A 20,418-nucleotide genomic window follows, 5' to 3' on the forward strand; every position below is an offset into this window, starting at 1 on the left:
GAAACAAATCAATTTTGGAGACGAAAAACGGCAGGAATTAAGTTTAACACCTAATAATTAAGATAATTATTGATATAATTATTCTGGTAAAAAAAGATAAGAATTCTGGTAGATTTTATTAAAAATATTATATAAACCAAAGGATTCCGATTATCTCTACAACTAAAATTCTAATAAATTTATCTAGAAAATTCTGATTCATTCATTTTTCAGAAATTTTTTGCAATGCATACAAAGCCTATTCTGATATTAAACGAAAAATATTTATATGCAATTACTGTTAAATTCTGAATTGCGTATTCGTATTCGACATCATTGTGTACACTTATCCAACATCATTGCGTACTCTCTTAGACGCTCTATCGGGTAAAAGTACGCAGATTTTCATTAATATAAATTTTTTTTTACTAGTATTATAGGTATATATCATCAGGTTTGGAAGTAACGTGTTTTTTGTAACGGTATTATCGTTAGGGCCACCACACACAAAATGACATAAGCTGCATAAGCATAGCATAAGATCGCTGGACCAATGATCATCTAACAAAAAGACGTTATATTAATTTGCATAAGATGTCCATTCACCGATCCAGCAGTCTTATGCTATGGTTATACAGCTTATGTCATTTTATGTGTGATGGTCTTTACTGCTAATTCTTTTCAGTAATAATCGTTTCTTTTTTGTTTGTATAAACGATAACATCGTTACATTTTTACAGTAATGATAACGAATTCAGTCGTTACTTTTATCAGTTGTTTATTTTATTATTTTAATTGACGTTTTGAATCTTGGTATCCTGGTATTTTGTTATATGTATACATATAACAATTTATAATGATTATGATTATTATTATGTTTGCAAGACTGTTAATATGCATTCTATGTAAACAAATTATGTTTATTTTTAAATAAAATTGTATTATAGGTAAAAATTCATTTAAAAAAAATGTACGTATCTTATCTGCCTTTCCTCTACATATATTCATATTATTAGTGTTTGTAATTGTTTCAATAAGTAAGTTTCAAGTATTTTTACATTTTTGATATGCGTTTACTGAATACTACTTAGTGCATTCCTTGGTAAAAAAATTCTAATAATATCTTTCTTATATTTTTATTAATTTTATTGCCATTTATTCAGTATTTTTAAGAATTTTTCATATTTTAAATTTATGAAAATTTCTACAAAATATATCTTAAACTGTTTCTGATTTATATGTTTTTTTTTTACAGAAATTATATTATAGAATGATAAATCTTAGAATATTTTAGCATTTATATGTACATATAAAAAATTGCAGAAAAAATATAGATTTTCTCAGCAATTCTGAAAAGTATTCCAATTCATATAAAAAAATATAAGATTGCAATGAATGACAGATGAAAGTCCGTATGGCCACGAAAATTATAACATAAAAAATTAATTAAAATTAAAATTAACAAAGATTCGCTGATTGTCCATAGTGTGCGAAACAAATTCGCGACAAATGTTCTGGTTCTTACAACGGTTAACAATATCGAGTGAATTTTTATATTTGACATTCTCGAGAGTTATTTGTTTTAATTTTTTTAAAATCAAAATTATATTAGTTAAATTTTTATAATTTGCCAAACTATTTTTAAGAATTTTTAATATTTCAACTTTATAAAGATTTTTGAAAAATACTTTCAATTTCTTTAAATTTTATTAAATTTTCATTAGAAATTATAGTACAAGAAATCTTAAAATATTTCTCATACGTCATATGTAGGATACATTTAAATTTAAGACACTTAAATATTTTAATTTTAATAAAAAAGCAATTTAGAATAAAACATTCCAGAAAATATATTATATTTTTTGAAATTATAGAGCTCATGAAATAACAAGCCCGATAAAACCATTTTTAAATAACTGAAGTAATCGGACAACGTTCAGATCACGTTTAAATCACCAGTTCTCGTCTGATCACTGAAGTTAAGAAACGTTGAGCACGGTTAGTACTTGGATGGGTGACCGCTTGGGAACACCGTGTGATGTTGTCCCTTAATTTTTTTTATTTTTTATTTTTTTCCAAACTAGAAAAAGATCAACAGAAAAAATACAAGATACTAAATAAGAATTAATCATTGATTTTTTAATAACTAATATGTACTTTTACACGCAGAATAATTAATTAGAGGTATCATATGTATTACATGAAAAAATTATATAATCCATTTAAAAAATGTCGATGACATTTTTTAATAATTAAAAGATCGATTTTTTCGAAAATTGATTTAATCATATTATTTGTCCTCTTTTAGATGATACAACTTTTTTTCCTGTAGGACATTTTTTTTCCTAAAATGCTTTCTTTTCAAAATATTCAGTGTCTTAATTTAAATATCCAGATGTAAAGGTTTCTAAAAAATGTAGATTTTTTCTAAAAAAAAAAAATTCTAATTTGTATAAAAAATCTAAGAAATTAAAAAAAAATGTAAACATTACCCTCGTAAAATAATTCTTATAATGTCATAATACTTAAAAAAATTTTTCATATTTTACATAAAAATTTTTGAAAAATAAACTATTTTAGATTTTATGTTTTTTTTTTAAATAACAGATATAATCAGTACCTAATCTTAAAATATTTTCGAATTCATATACATTTTCACATTAAAGAATTCTAGAAAACATATAGGTTTTCTTTTCAGAAATGTTAAATATTTCAATTGAAATAAAAAAATCTGAGAATATATATTGTTTTTTTACAAAGTTATGAAATTATACAGAAATTCTGAAATTTATACATACAAAAATTCTGAAGAATTATATAAAGAATTCTAAGAAAAATTATTAATAAAAAAGCAATTTATAATAAAATATTCCAGAAAATATATTATATTTCTTAAAATTATAAGAGCTCATGAAATAACAAGCCCAATAAAACCATTTTTAAATAACTTAAGTAATCGGACAACGTTCAGATCACGTTTAAATCACCAGTTCTCGTCCGATCACTGAAGTTAAGAAACGTTGAGCACGGTTAGTACTTGGATGGGTGACCGCTTGGGAACACCGTGTGATGTTGTCCCTTAATTTTTTATTTTTTACTTTTAATTTTTTTCCAAACTAGAAAAAGATCAACAGAAAAAATACAAGATACTAAATAAGAAATGAAAAAGATAGATAAATTTGCGAAATACGTTTGTGGAATACTGTAGCTACCATGCTATTGAAATGTGTAGATCACCGTGCCTAGCGTCCTGTCGATGTACGGCATAGTACGAGGGTATTTAGTCATCAATGATCCGTCACTTTACTTCGATCTGTGGAGCGAGGTCACTTTGGCGCCTCTATTATTCGTTGCTTTTTGGAGCTTAGCAGGTATTTATTTTATACCGATGTTTATTTTATATAGTATATCGGCTCGTTATTATCATCGACTTCCACTATTTTCGATTTTCCAGATCCATGGACTAAGGCCATCACGGATCTGGCGTCGATACCACGACTGGTTGGTATCATCGGCGTGGCTCTTCTCACCACGGGTGTCATAGCTTCCGGATACTTGGCGACCGGCGGAGTGGGCGCATATTTAGCTGGTTTGAGCGCCGGTGCGGTGATGGGCATAGGAGCGAGTTTCGTGATTGTTGAAAGCGAAACTATACTGCGAAAACATTTCAGGGTGAGACTGCCGTTGGCGCTGGCGCTGAAGAACATTGCCATGTCCATCGGTTTCACCCTTGTGCCGGCGCTCACACAGTTCCTGCTTGCGAAAACCGACCTGAAGACAGGACTTTTGCTGATGACGATTACCTTTATTCCTACTGCTTTAGGCACCCTGATCTTGCGCTTTCCAACTCCACAGCGAGCATCCCCTTATAGGTAACAACAGAGGATATTCTTATCCCGTTTCTAAATTGAAACTCTCGCGTTAATCTCTGATTAAAGCAAAGAATTATCTATTTGAAATTTCTCTTAATTCATTAAATCAAGAAACTCTACTATGCATTTTTTTATTTTGAATCCTTGTAACTCGGACCCTAATCAAAATTTATAGATCGTAATTGATATTTAAGAGTAAAAGGCTATTTCCAAAAATTTAGTCAGCGATGGGATGAAATATTTGAAAAAAAAAAAAAGATAAAGATTGTAAGTAGAGATAAAAAAAGTAAAAAAATCCTTTTTTTATTGACAATTCAACTATTAAATAATTTCATCTTTTTAAATAGAATATATATATATAAATTAATATATAATTATATTATTTAATACTAATTATTTTTTCACTTTCATGCATTTTTAATATTTATACCAATTACGGTTTAAAAAATGTGATTAAGCCTCAAATTATAAGGATTTAAAACAAAAAGGGGCATATGTGTCTTCTGAGATTAATGGATTAAAGAGATCTTAATACTGCAATCTTTTATTACTGCAAAATGTTGTGCTTTCAAGTAAAAAATGCATACTGTACGACAAATTATAGATAATATCGCGTTTTCATCAACAGTTTACTTCTGTCCGACGAGGATAATGAATTGGGCATCAGGATATCCTCGGATAGAGAGTCGGAGTTTGATCAACGGAATAACGGTACAGATAACATCGGCTATGACAACAGCGACAAACAGGACAGTAATGTCGAGGCTTTGTTTAGCGAGGTAAACAGCATCTACACTTATCAAGAAGCGGACGAGGACGTCGAGCTCTTCGTCAATCCAACCGTGCAATCCGACGACAAGTGGAAGCAGGAGTTTCGTGTGGCTCGCTATTTCAAATTTTGGGCGGTCATGGTGACGTGGACTGGGATGAAGTCCGGTTCACTCTTCTTCTGGATCCTGGTACCCAGCTTATTTCTGCAACGAACGGAGCCATTTTATTGTACTGACTGGGTGACATTGTTGGTGGCTGCAGGTGGCGGTTCTTTCATACCCAGCATCGCTAGCTACTGGTTCATCATCACTACCGCTCAGTACAGAAGAATATATTTCGGCGGCGCCTGTTGGCTTAGCAGTATTATTTTGTTAAGTGCGTGAGATGTGCATAAAATTTCGCTTTTCTTCAACATTTCGAAATGATATTACATTAATATACACTCTTAAAGATATGAATGTGGATTTAACGTCATGCGATGTCTATATACGTAATTCTCACTATGTTGGTGTTGATATATAATATAAACACTAGGATTTTAAATCCATACCATATATATTGTTGTATCAGCACTAATATGGTGAAAATTATATAAGCGCTACATATTCTAAAAAATTTTAGTATGGATTTAACACCTATATATGGTATCTATATAATTCTTACCATGTTAATGTTAAATTAACATCAACATGGTGTGTTTAAAACCGCTGGTGTTTATACCAACATTATCATGATGTAGATTTAACACCATGATAAGTGTGTGAATTTAAAAAAATGTCAAATCCACGCTGTGTTGATGTTAATTTAACACCAATACAGTGAGATTATATAGACACTACATGAAGTTTACACCGATATTTTTTAAAGTGTAATGTTTAATGGTATTTTATTAATGTTATATTAATTCAATCTTAATATTCATTGTTAATATACCGAATTGTTGAAATGCGCGAAGCAAGACGATCTCGTTGTATTATTTTAATTCTCATCAATCTCTTATTTTATAGGTTTAAGTTATACATTTAACTATTACTGGTTTCTAACGTGTTCGCTGCTCGGTGGTGTCGGCATCAGCACTCTGCTCGTCTGCCAAGACTTGGCGCTCTGCGACGTGCTTGGAAATCAATTTGCGCATTTCTCCTACAGATTGTTGTCTACCATCGTCGGACTGAGCGTGCTAGCTTTCTGCTTTGTGCACAGTACGTATCTTGAAACATCGATGTTTATTTGTTCTCTGTTTTTTTGCCATTTTTTTGACAAAGAATTATAAATTTCATTTTTTTGGTACAATATGTAATGCGCCTGATACAATGGTAATAAAAACACACGGTCAAAGGTCTATAAAATTTATACAATCTGATGATTGCAGACGAGAACGCATGCCTTCGCATTGTCGCATTGCTGCAATTTCTCGGTGGATGCTACTGGATCGTGCCACCCATCTGGGAAATCATACGTGCGGGAAGGCTGAGAGAGGGCTAACAAAAATCATTATATGTTGCAATTCGTTAATATTTACAGGGCGTTAACATCGACGATAAAGATGCAACGATTTCTTAAATGCCTTTCAATAATAAGAAATATTCTTCTGGAGTAATCGTAAGAATGCGAGTACGAATATTCTGTATGTAATTTGTGTAATTGGAATACGTGATTACTTAATCCTTTACGCCATATATCGATTTGTGAATTGCAGTTGATTTTGAATTATCAAGAATGCAAGGCAAAATCGCACGCAATGAGAAGTGAACTTTGCATTTCTTATAACTTAGACGAGGTGCAATAGAATAAGTATTTTTACATTGTATGATTGTCTAGGTGTGATCACAAAGAGTATAGTAAAACTTTTATTAAAATATTTTTTTTAATTATCGTTAACATCAAATTAACAATGCACATTACGGTATTATCACTGTGATTTATACTGTCTTATTTAATTAACGAATTTATTCTATTAAACTATCCATCATTATTTTGCAATACGAATGTGAATTTTCATTTCTGACATATTTTTGCCTACTGAATACGAATCTGTTGATAAAATTTGGCTAATTACAATTTTAAGAAAAATGGCGTCAAAGAGGCATTATGATACCTTATGGTATTTATGATATTTTATTTTTTACTTAATTTATTGTATTTATAAAATGTATTCATAAAAATTAGACCTTATCTGATCTATCTTATTTTAAGACATACTTGATTACCCCAGATAGCACAGAATATTCTATGAATATTTTTATAAAATATAAATGTTTTTAATTTTAAAATATTTGAATTGAATATTCTCTGAACGCACATAGAATATTCTATTTAGAAATTTATATTTATAACGAAAAGAACATAAAATGTTCCTTACGATATTCATAGTTAATGAACTGCGCATGTGCAGTATACTATAAGGATAAGGTCAGGTCCATATAAAAATAAGTAGAATACTTGTGTGCTATCTAGAATAATACCAGAATCAACAATATTATTAACAAATTATTAGAACCCTTTTAAATGCTTTTATAATCATTGCAATATTGATAAATATACAACGACGAAAATGTCGATATGACAAAGGATTCTCCACGATATATCTTCGTGTATTCGCAAATTTTTTCATATTCATGATTTGATTTCTTATCACCAGTTTATCATTGCCAGTTTCTTAAACTACTTATGCCAGTTTATCATTGCCAGTTACTTAAACTACTTTTGGCAATATGTATATGCACATATATCAGATAGATATACAATAATTTAGTTAAAATATACTTACGTTAGAAAGAATATGTTTATATATACAGAGCCGTTCATCTTCTCATCGCAGATGGGTGATATGTGGAAAATGAGAAAATGATAGAGATCGATATCTCAAATAAAAGCTAAATATTAAAAGAGCATGCCAGAAAAATTTGTTTCGGATTTTTCTGTTTCACATACCAAATATTTTCATTCTAATACTGTCGTAACTTTAATTTACGAGACAAAGGCATGATAGCGCGTGAATAGATTTTATATGTATAAAACATTCAACATAATTTTTACAAAACTAGTACATAGTTATAATAATTGCTATAATTATGTTGTAAAAGCTTACTTAAAAAAATTGCTTAAACGATAAAAGTAATACCACAGACTTGCGCCTAGGGATGAACGATACAGAAAAAATCTCGATATTTCGTATCGCAATGTATAGTGAGCAGAAATATTGATATACATCAAAATATCGGCTGAATAATTTATTGCTGATATTGCTGATATCAGTATAGATCTAATATTTTTATTTTTAGATAATACACGCACCGATATGCGTATCGATACGTAAATTATCGATCGTATTGATGCGTAAAAAATTGATCTTTTTGGAAGAGATTGTTTTTGAGGCTATTTCATTGATCTTTTTGAATAATTATTCTAATTAGAATTTTTTCAAATTAGATAACACACATTTGGACGTACACATTCTTTCTAGCAAGAAATGGCTCATCAAATCGATGTCTAGTCAACGTCGAATTAATATTTTGACGTTGATTTGGCATCGATTCGATGTTGAAGTGACGATCATTTCTCACTGGGTTGTCGAGCGACAAATACCATCACGTTGTGCACGCTGCACGGGAGACAATAGGAAAACTAATCTAAAGTTTAATAAATTTTGCTCTAATTGATCAATTTTCAATCCAATTTCAATCAGTATTAAATTAACACAGGCTTAACGGATCGACCATATAAAATTCGATATTCCTATTCAAATGTCGATACACATCAATATCGAAATACAAAATATCGAGAAAAGTCCAAAAATATCGATATTTAACATATTGGTGCTGTATCACTCATCCTTATTTGCACCTTATGAAAAGAGGACACAGTCTTCCGACCGCGAGCGTAAATGAAGCTCATTCAAACCTAGGCCTGTATTTTGTAACTCGTTATGCAGTCCTTATGTGCTCATAATGACAGTTGCACAGCTTTTTTACTATATAAAATATTTGCAGTTACAAAATACAGGAGCTGGGCAGTTAAAAACGAGGAACGCTAGGTCGAATTTTTAGGTATCGCCTAATTCCGGATCTTTGTCTATCACTTTGCTGGGTCCCGGATTGTCGTAAGATTTAGGCAGGAAGCCATTGGCTGTCCGACTCGAATGTGGCTTTATGTTCCAACTTACTGGCCGCGGTTGATTTAGCTCGTCGTATTCCGATTCATTGTTCTGCTTAATCTCGTCATAGACGTGTTCAACTTTTTTGCCGTCCATCTCATCGATGCTGTGATACACATTCAAGTTTGGATTTCCCATATCAGCATCCCTATTCTTCAAATCATATTGCAGCCCGTATGCTCCTAAGCAGTAATAAATTGATGTAGTCGTGTAAACTTTTCTTTATTTTATTTGGTCGTTAATGGAAATAATATACCTTTACAATCGTCTTCCTCATCAGTACAACTGCCTAAGCCAAATTTAGCCTTCTCGGTGTTTATATTTTTATGGAAATTATTCCGGAATTGGAAATTGTTCAGCAACGTAGTAGTGCCATCGTCGAACTTCGAGGACCCTTGATACGCATATACTGGATTGTCGAATTGATTTCGATCTATGGCAAAAGTTATACTATTTTAGACTTCTGTGCTGGAAAGTTAAACTCTTCGACGAGAGAGAGAGATTATCTAAATAAATTTTTAATTTAAAATTAAAAATTTTTACGATTACAGAAATAAAGAAATACTTAATTTACCTGGCGGAGATACAGGCTCAGCTGTGTATTGTACCTGAGCTATCTCGCTCTTGAGATCAGCCACTCGGCGACGATGGTACATCCACGCAGCGAACAAAACGCCAATTATAACAATAGTCGCAAATATGGCTCCTACAATGTGCCCGTATCCCCCATCTTCCTTCTCTTGGATATTACGAGAGAATAGCTGCTCGTCACAGTTCTCACCTAATAAAAATAATTTATCAGTCACTAGCGTATGATGGAAAACTCACAATTTTTTATGCAGAGTTACTTCTTTAAGAGCGCACTTTAATAATGTACCTGTGTATCCATGCCTGCAAATACAACCCTCAGCTGGATGACATATGAAGAAATCGTTTTTACATTCGCAAGATTCCATACAATGGTCACCATAATATCCTTCCGGACAAACTGAAATCAGCAAGTATTGTATTTAAATATAAATTTATTAAAACAGAGGTTCTTAAATCTGTATATATTAATAAATATATAATATGTTATATATTAAAAATATATTTTTAAAAAATTATGAATATGTTACAATTATATAATATATTATATAATTTTAAAAATATATTTTTAATATATAATAAAATTATATATTATATTATAATTTTTAATATAGTTAATATTATACGCATAATATATTAAAAAAAATTTTTAATATATTTGAAAAAGTATTTTAAAAGATTTCTCACATTTATTCAAAACAAAAACTTTATGACCATATGTTCAAAAGCTTAGTTTTAAAAATACAAAATATCAAAGTTGAAGGAAAAATTCCGTTTCCTCCAAAAATTTCGAAAACCACTCGGGTTATTTTGAAATTTTGTGTATGTTTTAAGAACACGAAGACTTAATGTTTGAGGCCATATATTATTTTTTATTCTGTCAATGATAAGCAAGTATCTTTAAAATTAATAGCCGTTTTGGACAACAATCATATAAAGTTTAAATTAATATGAAAAATCATCCCTTAAAATCTTTTAGAATACTTAAGAACCATCTTGATTGAATATATAATATAGTTTGGTATATTATTCTTTTCTGAACATTACAGTCCACAGCTTTTCAAACCTACTTTCAGTACATCTGGTTCCAGTCCATCCAGGTGAGCATCGACAATGTCCGTCGTTGGATCTGCATTTACCGCCGTTCTGACACTTGCAATGCTGTGTGCAATTTACGCCGTATGTGCCTTCCGCGCAAGGTATTTGACAATACTCGCCTTGCCAGCCAGGTCGACATTGACATATACCTAATTAAAATATATATCTCGATGATAAAAGCAGGGTTGAAAACATACGATATTTATATATGGTGTTATCTTTCGAACTGCAGATAAAAGTTTAAGTATAGACGTATTCATGCAATTGTATATTTCAGGAAGAGTTGCGAGTTCTCAACATGCCTGTTACGTGATGACATTCCCCGCCGTTTCTACAGTGACAACGATTTGCGCAGTTTAGCCCATAACGATTGGGTGGACATGGATGTTCACAGGTAAGACCCAAGTATCCCGGACGGCAGACGTATTCACCGGTAACGTGATCGCAAGTCATGTTTCCTAAGGAGAGAAACAACGATGTTGAAAATTTTATTGCTAATTTAGAAAAATTTCCATGGAAAAACTTTGTTGATTTTTCAACGTACGATATACTCATTAAAATTATTATTCTTAATACCATATTTGTTTTAACTAAATGTAAAATACATAAACTAACAATCAATAAAAGTACTCAGTAAAGCGTTCGATGGTATAAAAGCGATTGGTGACATAGATTGAAATGGAGTGTTATTTCTATCGTTTGCGTCAGCGTTAGCGTAAGTAGTGGTCAAATTCTTTTTCAAATTAGTTGTATTGCAAAATACGCAAAAGAAAACCCACATCCAAGCGTATTTTCTACATCGAATGTTACAATGTCACCATAAGTGGAAAAAATTCGTCTTACAATTTGATCTAATTTCCTCTTTTGTACTCCTTTCCTATTGTGGTGTATCAATATATATCACAGCAAATGGTTAAACTTACATAAAAATACATATGTTCCATGAGAGAGAGAAATCAAGTGAGCGTTTCCATTTATGCATTATGAAACTGAGAAATCACTCTAATATATGATAACTATGAGAATAACATAACATTCAACATAAATTTAATAAATTTAGGATGTTAAACATAATACTCTATACCACAAGACAATTAATTATGTTATTTACAAAAATACAATTGTCAAAAAATCATGCAAATTTAATGTGTTATGGCTGGTCACACTCAACACACATACACACACAACATCATGCGTTTACATCTTGGATATTAATCTTCTTTACCATTCATTTTCTCCGGACATTTTTCTCTGCAGCCCAGTCCGTACCATCCTTCATTGCAGGGTTGCGAGCAATCGGGGCCCTGCCAACCCCTGGCGCAGACACAACTTCCGGTCGTGGGATCACACGAACTATTGTTCATGCATTCGCAATGCGAGTGGCAATCCTCGCCGTAAAGACCCTCTGGGCACTTTGTTTCGCATCGTACCCCTGTTTTGATGTTAAAGCAAAACTCGTCTCGAGAAACGACTCTTCGCTGGCTATTAAAGCAGCTTTTTCTATATTATTTTACCGCTTCTTTTATTCTTTGTATTAATTATTGTTAGACCGATAATATATGCGATGTACTTATGTTTACGAATAATATTTTTCACGATCGCTTAACAATAATTTTTCTGTTGTCTCAATAACGTAAAATTATATCTCGATGTGCAAAATTTTTGATTGATGATCGGACGCGAAAATAAATTCAACAAACCTCGCCATTCTGGCTTGCAGATGCAACGCCCGGTAGTGGAGTCACAGTCTACGGTATTTTCTTCGACACAGTCACAACTCTGATTGCATCCGTTTCCAAAAAAGCCCTTTTTACAACGATCCTGACATAGTATACCGGTGAAGCCAGCTGCACATGTGCACGTGCCTGCGTGTGTGTATAGATAAAATAACGTGTGTTCTTGGTGCAGGTGCTGAGAGAGAATTTAAAGGATTTTGTCGCGTATTCTTTGTACATTTTCTTTTTTAACAATATCGGTGTAAAATTTCACCAATTCTATTTGCGAAGTCGAATCGATAGGGTCTACTATTCAGTTGCCTTACCATTTTGCGGGTTGCAGGCAGCATTGTTAAAGCACTTGCATTTGTCTTCGCAATCCTTGCCATAAGACTTGTCGTCGCAGGGACGATCGCACAAAACACCGACCCATCCTGACAAAATATCACAGAGATACATATAATCTGTATAGTACTTACCATACAGAATATCGAATATCTTCTCCATCGGAAATACGTAAACTGGACTTTAATAAATAATTCTACTGAATAATTATATGTAAGTTCTACAGGCGAGCAATGAAAAACACTACGAGAAACGTTAAAAGGAGGCAACTATCTGATACCATGCAAAAATGTTATGCAAGGTAATTGTGAAATATTGACAAGACTTCAAGAGACAATAAAGGTAAAATTAAGAATAACCAAAAATTTTTAGAAAAAGCAAACTGAAAGTTTAGTGTAATTGATTACATATAAGTTGCTTTCATTTTAGATGACACAAACGTCGTTCTATCCTTTTTGGCAATGAATAACAAAGATAAAACAGTATTTGTGTCGTCTAAAAGGGTGAATTCTTAATATATCCGAGTGTTAATTTAACATAATGTGATTGTGTTATTTTAAATATTTTATATTAAATTAATATTTAACATTTCTTAGTATTAAAATAATACAATTTATGAGCAAGTGAAAAAAGAATATAAAAATAATATATTTTAAAATTCTAAGATAAATACATCAAATGTGTTAATTAAACATCATCAATGTTAGTTTTACTGAGCTGTGTTAATTTAACATATTAGAAATATTAATTTCGTTGAAAAAATATGAGTCCATAATTTGCTTACAAATAGTGTCAATGTTATATTTTTTGTGTTAATATTTTACATAATACTTATTTTGTTAATATATTCACATATGTTAAATTAATATAAATACTTGAGTGGACCGTTTGAAACACGTTGATTATTATAGAAATTTTCTTTTCTAAATATATAATAATGCATTAAAAAAAAATCTCTCTCTAAACGAGTTTATAATTACAAACCACTGGGAGTAATCATTCGAGTTGTATACAATTATGCTTACCAGCCGTGCAGTTGCAACGTCCATTCTCAGCTGAGCAGCTGGCTCCGTTCTTGCAGGAGCACTTCTGCGCACAATCTTCTCCGAAAGTGTTTGTGGGACATAACTCGCCGCAATCCTTTCCGCGATACCCGGCCGCGCAAATACAAGTGCCATTGATTGGTGAACACTGTGCGTTGTTCCTGCAATTGCAACGATTCTGGCAACTCTTTCCGTATGTATATAAGGGACATGGCCTGGCGCAGGTTTCGCCGTCCCATCCCATTTTGCAAGAACAATATCCAGTCCAAGGATGACATAGTTCCGTTTTATCGTTCTCGCATTCGCAGACCTGCAAATTAAATTTAATTTACGATTAGTTGAGACATCGTGACAAAGTTTTCAAGAATAGTTTTCTAAGAAGCCACGATTCACCTTTGCACAATTGGGACCGTATAAACCGTCCTCGCAGGCTCTTTGACTGCACATTTTACCCGTCCAACCTGGACTGCATACACAGGTGCCGTTAGTAGGATTGCATGTGGCACCATTTTCACAAGTGCAGTTGTTTGTACAGTTCAGTCCAAACGTGCCCTCGGGACAAACTTTTAAACACTATTCGTCGCGTTGGAGAAAAAAAAGAATATTAATTATTTCGATTTAAAGACATTTTATTTAATCAGAGTAATCAGCGTTTACATACTTTGTCGTCGTAGAAACCCGGTTTGCACTGACACTTGCCCGTAATGTGATTACAACCGGCTCCGTTATAGCAATCGCAGGACTGAGAGCAGTTCTTGCCCCAAAAACTTTCCGGGCATCGATTTGCGCAGACCGAACCCTGTAACAAACCAAATTTGTATGTAAAATTTACATATGTAATGTCGCGGGATATACTTCATATTTAATTGTGCTAAGTCTCACGTACTGTCCAACCGGATGTACAGTAACATTCACCGGTCATAGGGTTGCAGGATCCACCGTTCTGACAACGGCATTCCGACTTGCATTCCTCGCCATGCTTGCCCATAGGACATAAATCGTTGCATCTGTGTAACATAATAGTGGTGTGATAGGTGAGACATCACAGCGATCGTTTACGATCGATACTTTTCCCTGGTAAAAATATTTCTTAGAATTCTTCGTATAATTTTTCAGTATTTCTATATAATTTCCAAAAATTTCAAAAAATTTCTGAATAATTTATAATTTTTTAGAAAGTTTCTTAGATTTTCATATGAATTAGAACACTTCAGAAATGAGAAAATTTAGATCTTTTTTTAGAATTGTTTATAGAAGTTCAGGTATTTTTTCGGAAATCTTTATATAAATTTAAATATTCAAAATACGAAAAATTCTTAAAAATATGAGATATTCTGAAAATTTTTTAATCAGAGTCGTTAACTACATTTTTGGCTGGTTATTATTTTTTTAAAATAAAAATCTTTTTGAAGCTATTATTTTTTAAAGAAATTTCTCGAAAAATATGCAAAAGGCATAGATGGATAGATATTTTAATTTAAACAAGAGAATTTTGATAAAAATTACAAAATTTCCAGTAAAAACAAAGAAATTTGGAAATATGAAACTCACAGCGGGCCTGTGTAACCGGAGGTGCAATGGCATTCACCAGAAATATGATGGCAACTCCCACCGTTACTGCAACGGCACTCTTCGGCGCAATCCTGTCCGTAGCGGTTAAAAAGACACTTTTGATCGCAGTACACTCCAGTCCAGCCCCTGGTACACATGCACTTGCCATCAAACGGATCGCATGCGGCCCCATTCTGGCACTTACAATCCATCTCGCAATCTCTGCCCCATTTACCCGACGGACACTCTGTTCATACGAGAGTTAAAAATAAATTACCTTGTGTAAAGCTCCGCTTTTTAAACAGACTTTTTATCTTTGTTGAAGCAGGAAGTCACTATGTACTCTTTCATCAATCAATTTTTTAAATAATTCTTGGACATAAATATTCCAGCAAAAAGTCATTTTAAACACAATAAAAGTGTATTTATTACTGTTCATAATTTGGGAACGCTTGCAATTTTCTTGTATTTCACGAAAAATTAAGTACCTTAGTAAAAAAATTGTAGAGAAATTTAAAAAAATGTACTTTAAAGGGAAAAGATAGGACTGTAAATTCGTTATTTAATTCTATTTATATGATATTTTGTATCTAATTTTAATTTAATTTTTAATTTAATTTAGCAATTTAATTTATATGATAAATTATATCTAAATTTAATTTAATTTTTAATTCAATTTTAATTATATAAAACTAAAATTATTTTGGTATTTTTTAAATATTTTTATTTTACTTTAAAACGCAAACGTAATTTGATGAAACATTATTGGACAAAATTAACAAAAAGTATTTTTATTTCAGAAAGTATATACTTTTCAACTTTTAAAATAATTTCTTTCAAAAATTGTTTTTAAAAGAGTTCAAAATTAAAAATTTTACAGAAAAAAGAAGAAAAAAATTTTGATTATGTTTTCAATTCACATAATTTTATGGAAATTTTTAATAAACTTCTTTCTCTATAACTTTTTCTATAACTTCAGTTTTAAGTTTTTTAAATGAACGTTAAACATTCACGATTCATGATTATGTATTCCTAATTTCGAGGTGTTATTATCATCAAAATAAATATTTTTAGTAACGTTTTCATTATCTTATACGTTTAACATCTTTTTTATCTCTATGTGTTATTCCAATATGTTATTATTTATGTCAGATTGTTGTATCACAAATGAAACATACGTGCAATAAAAGAGTACTTGAGTCGCCGGGTATTACTAGAATGCGTGCGTTCCGTCATTATTATTAGTCCAATAAGAATAAATAAAACAATAAGAAACTCACTAAAGTCGCATAACGGGCCGCCATATCCAGATTCGCATTTGCAGATGTCAGGCGCGATGCAAGTCCCGTGGCGGCAATCCTCGGAACAGACTGGAATGCAACGACTGCCATTTGTGGTCTCCGTGTAGCCTTTGCAGCATTCCTCTACGGGCTTTTGTTTTATCAATTCCTGAAAGAATCGCGTAATTACTGAACCATTCCACCGATAATCGTTTCTCTCCATAGTTTTCTTTTTTAAATTTATTACGAGTAATAGCAAGCAGGAAAGCAAATTTAGATCGGGGATCTCTCCGTAAATAAATTAGAAAGTATGTATATAGGTAAATGGAAGACGCAGATTAGATAACCGACCTGCTCTTTGTAGACAGTTTTGTAGACAACTTTGTATTTGGAACATCTCGGTGGGAAACTGAAGCACCACGTGTTCTCTCGCACAGTGTATGGTTTCTGCTCGGATACTTTCACTGTTATCGTATACCTGAAATGATATTCGTAAATTCCATTTATGATAATGATCAGATATGCATTTTAACGAGAATATAACCAGGTAAAAAATTTTTCATGCATGAATATGCATAAATATGTATAAACATATATAAACACACATAGTTATTCATAAACATGTATAATTATGTATGAAATATGTGTCCATACATGTTCATACACCCTTCTCTCTTTTGTAAAATTACATTTTAGTGTGATACAAATAATAATAGTAATGTAAAAACATAAAAAATAATTAAAGGGATAATTTTCACATTGTTTATTTTAGAAAAAAACAAGTTTGGAAAAATGTAAAAAAAATTGCTCATACATAATTGTGCATAATTTTATATATAATTATACGTAAGTAATTTTTTTACATTTTTTCAAACTTGATTTTTTCTGAAACAAATAATGCGGAAATTATCTTTTTAATTATTTTTAATGTTTTCATATCAGTATTATTATTTCTATTACACTAAAAAATAATTTTACAAAAGAAAAAAGAATGTATGAACATGTATGGACACATTTCATATATAATTATACATGTTTATGAATATTTATGCGTGTTTATGTATGTTTATACATATTTGTACATATTCATGCATGAAAAATTTTTTACCGGGAGAATTATTTAGTTTTTTATTGAACGATATTCGAGGATGGTTTTATACATCAATTAAAAGTCATTATTATTAATAATCTACATATTGTATATTACTGATTTATCTACAATATATTTGAGATCATTAGGTAGATTTACTAAAAATTTCCTAAAAAACGTAAGAAGCAAAAAGAAAGTACATTTTTGATGAGTAAAAAAACTATTGCAAGTAAATAATTAAAAAATTATGTGGTACTTTTCAATATTTACAAATTAAAAAAAAAGAATATAAAGAGAAATAGAAGTCAGCGCGATACTTTATACGGTACAAATTCAAAGAATAATACAAATTCGTACGCTTTTGGACTTATTTCTTCAAGTTAAATTATTTTTAATACTTTATCTCATAACTATTTAAATATAACAAATACTATATTTACGCACAAAGTACCATGCTGACTCCTACTTTTCTTTATATTCATTTCTTGAGTACTGCGACTAAGTTACAATTTTTTGTTGTTGAGAGTAGTAAGTCAGGGTCTACAATGAGGTAGTCTTAGAAGTTGGCTGCTGGCCAACACTCTACCGATTTACTGATTTCAACTCACCGATTACAGACTACCGACTCATTGTAAACCCGGCTTAAGAATAATTAGAAATGACTTATTCCTAAGTTTATAAGCGATATGGCAAATTTGCGATAAATTATTAAAAATTCGATTCTCGTATGCTTACGTTTCCTGCCGGGTGCATATGTTCGGTCCCTCGAGGGCTATCGTCGCTCCCGTCGAGATTATCACAGCGATGACCGCGATCAGCCACCAGTTTGCAGACCCCATTTCAGCTAATCGATACAACTTTGAACTTCGTGACCGAAACATCACTATCGCCGTCCCATCGCGTTATTGCAGACCTTGTGATTAATCTTTCACGTTTCGCACGGCACGCGGGTCGTAACCATTCGCTCAACGTCCGAAAAGCAGGACGGTCGACCCGTCTCTGGATCTGAAAGTAAAATTTGCCATGTTAGCGTGTTTCGCAACGTGCGATTTACCTACCTCGCGAATTATGAACGACTGTAAAACGATCGCACGAGTATATATACATACTCGAGTATCCGACACGCAATCCCTCGCACGTCACTACACGGAGTTATACGTGTAGACGTTGCGCATTTTACTGGACCTTACAACGCGGCTTTTAATCACTCCACAGGAAACCTACAGTCGCGTTCACGCTTGACTTTAAACTCTGCACTGACCGTAATATGAATCACAGCGAAGCCATTTGCACTTGTTGGATCTTGATTCAACTTTAAATAAACTTGCGCATCGAGTCGGATTTCCGCTACTGGATTTCCGCTATTGAACACTATCAGGTTCTGTGCTACGTAATTTTAATGCGTTGATTATCATGATCGCTGATAACCAGTATCATCAAAGCTTCTCAAAACTCTTGTAAGAAATAAACATTATTCAATATAAAATTTTTTAATTTAAGATAACAATATAAAGTGAAATGTGCGATATTCAATACAGTACAGTTTATAATGATATATATAGACGCACTTCTTATAAGCGGTATATTATCATTTATATATTTTATAATTTGTACACTGAAAAAAAAGATTAGCTGCTGCAGCAAATTAGATGGTAAAATATGGCATAGCATTTTTAATTGGTTGTAGCAGCCAATTTTTACATTAGCCTATCCGCAATGTCAGTATAGGATTTCGATAGATTAACGCAACCAAAAATTAGCTGTTGCAACTAATTAAAAATGCTATGCCATATTTTACCATCTAATTTGCTGCAGCAGTCAATCTTTCAGTGTAGTAATGAAAATTCTATGTGGCTCTGTAAGAGTACTAAATTCGTCAAATAAATAATGTATTAATATCGAAACATTTTAGATAAATGTTCTCATCCAATAATGACATAAATACCTAGCTAACAGAAAATAAATATGCACTATTTAACACAGTATCCGTGAGGGTACAATCTTATTTAATCAATATTTTATCATCATATGCTTAGTAGAACAAAAATTCTACTATGATATATACACGGTATAATCTCCTAGATATGAATATTTTAATATTTTCAATTTATTTTATTTCGCAAACGTTTAATTGAAATTAAATTTTAACACGTTTAACATCTGTTTAAATTACAGAAAACAAAAAATAATCATATCAAATTGTTTGTCTTGAAATTCTCTATTAGGCAAAAAATATGAAAAAAATCTTCAAGTTTTTGTTTCTATTAAAAAAATCTAATTGAAATAAACAAAGTCGATTTTCGTCAAAATCGACATTTTTATTTTCAAAATAAAATTCTCCATTATTCTTAGTACAAATATAAACACTTCAAGCCATATTTGATTATGATCGAAATTTCTGTTCTATGTTTTTTATTTTTCAATATATTAAATCTATTATTTAATGTTAGTAGATTTTTAATCTGCTGATGAATTATTTCATAACGATACTAGAGAATATATGTGTTTTCCAAAATTATCAATGAATTTGTAAGGACTATTTCGAATTAATGATCCTGATAAAATATATTACTTTCCTAATAGTACTTCTATAACATTTCAAAAATTTTTAAGATCTTTGGAAATATCTATTATTATGAAGAAGACTTTGAAGTGCCGACTAAATGCCAACATTTTTTTTTGCCATGGAGCATTGCAAAGGTCCATGTAACGGAATAGATGGTTTGGTAAAAAGAATGGCTACTCGTGTAAATCTTCAACGCCCATCTGATCACCAGATACATAACTACTTCACATGAACTGTTGGAGTGGGCCAGATATATTCAATGAATTTGCCAAATATCGCAGTAAAATTCTCATTAACAGAAGAATATAACTTAGCAAAGGAATATCTTGCGACTCGATTTAAAAGCCTATACCTGAGACTCAAAAAA

At 31.5% G+C, this 20,418-nt stretch overlaps 2 protein-coding genes across 4 annotated transcripts in view; one reads left to right on the forward strand and one right to left on the reverse strand.

Annotated features, from left to right (window-relative positions):
* The window catches only part of LOC108762967 (uncharacterized), a 13,156-nt gene extending 6,406 nt beyond the window's left edge, over positions 1-6,750 (forward strand). The window contains exons 7-11 of the mRNA XM_018510244.1: positions 3,212-3,350; positions 3,434-3,851; positions 4,480-4,997; positions 5,630-5,821; positions 5,992-6,750. Coding sequence (XP_018365746.1) covers positions 3,212-3,350; positions 3,434-3,851; positions 4,480-4,997; positions 5,630-5,821; positions 5,992-6,104 — 1,380 coding nt within the window. The 3' untranslated portion in view covers positions 6,105-6,750. The remainder of the gene's footprint in view (positions 1-3,211; positions 3,351-3,433; positions 3,852-4,479; positions 4,998-5,629; positions 5,822-5,991) is intronic.
* Positions 6,751-7,006: 256 nt separating this feature from the next.
* Positions 7,007-20,418, reverse strand: part of drpr (multiple EGF like domains draper) — a 32,629-nt gene continuing 19,217 nt past the window's right edge. For 2 of the 3 annotated variants that reach the window (XM_018510250.1, XM_018510251.1), the window contains exons 2-18: positions 18,221-18,490; positions 16,747-16,873; positions 16,396-16,564; positions 15,116-15,362; positions 14,451-14,571; positions 14,226-14,363; positions 13,958-14,137; positions 13,547-13,874; positions 12,503-12,610; positions 12,162-12,326; positions 11,687-11,893; positions 10,764-10,919; positions 10,434-10,610; positions 9,653-9,763; positions 9,350-9,556; positions 9,032-9,208; positions 7,007-8,957 (exon numbers count right to left, since the gene is read on the reverse strand). In XM_018510250.1, coding sequence (XP_018365752.1) covers positions 8,665-8,957; positions 9,032-9,208; positions 9,350-9,556; positions 9,653-9,763; positions 10,434-10,610; positions 10,764-10,919; positions 11,687-11,893; positions 12,162-12,326; positions 12,503-12,610; positions 13,547-13,874; positions 13,958-14,137; positions 14,226-14,363; positions 14,451-14,571; positions 15,116-15,362; positions 16,396-16,564; positions 16,747-16,873; positions 18,221-18,366 — 3,057 coding nt within the window. In that variant the 5' untranslated portion in view covers positions 18,367-18,490 and the 3' untranslated portion in view covers positions 7,007-8,664. The remainder of the gene's footprint in view (positions 8,958-9,031; positions 9,209-9,349; positions 9,557-9,652; positions 9,764-10,433; positions 10,611-10,763; positions 10,920-11,686; positions 11,894-12,161; positions 12,327-12,502; positions 12,611-13,546; positions 13,875-13,957; positions 14,138-14,225; positions 14,364-14,450; positions 14,572-15,115; positions 15,363-16,395; positions 16,565-16,746; positions 16,874-18,220; positions 18,491-20,418) is intronic. The other variant, XM_018510252.1, reaches the window with a different exon arrangement.

Source organism: Trachymyrmex cornetzi, unplaced genomic scaffold (assembly GCF_001594075.2).
Source record: "Trachymyrmex cornetzi isolate Tcor2-1 unplaced genomic scaffold, Tcor1.1 scaffold328, whole genome shotgun sequence".
In the NCBI taxonomy this organism is placed as follows: Eukaryota; Metazoa; Arthropoda; class Insecta; order Hymenoptera; family Formicidae; genus Trachymyrmex; species Trachymyrmex cornetzi.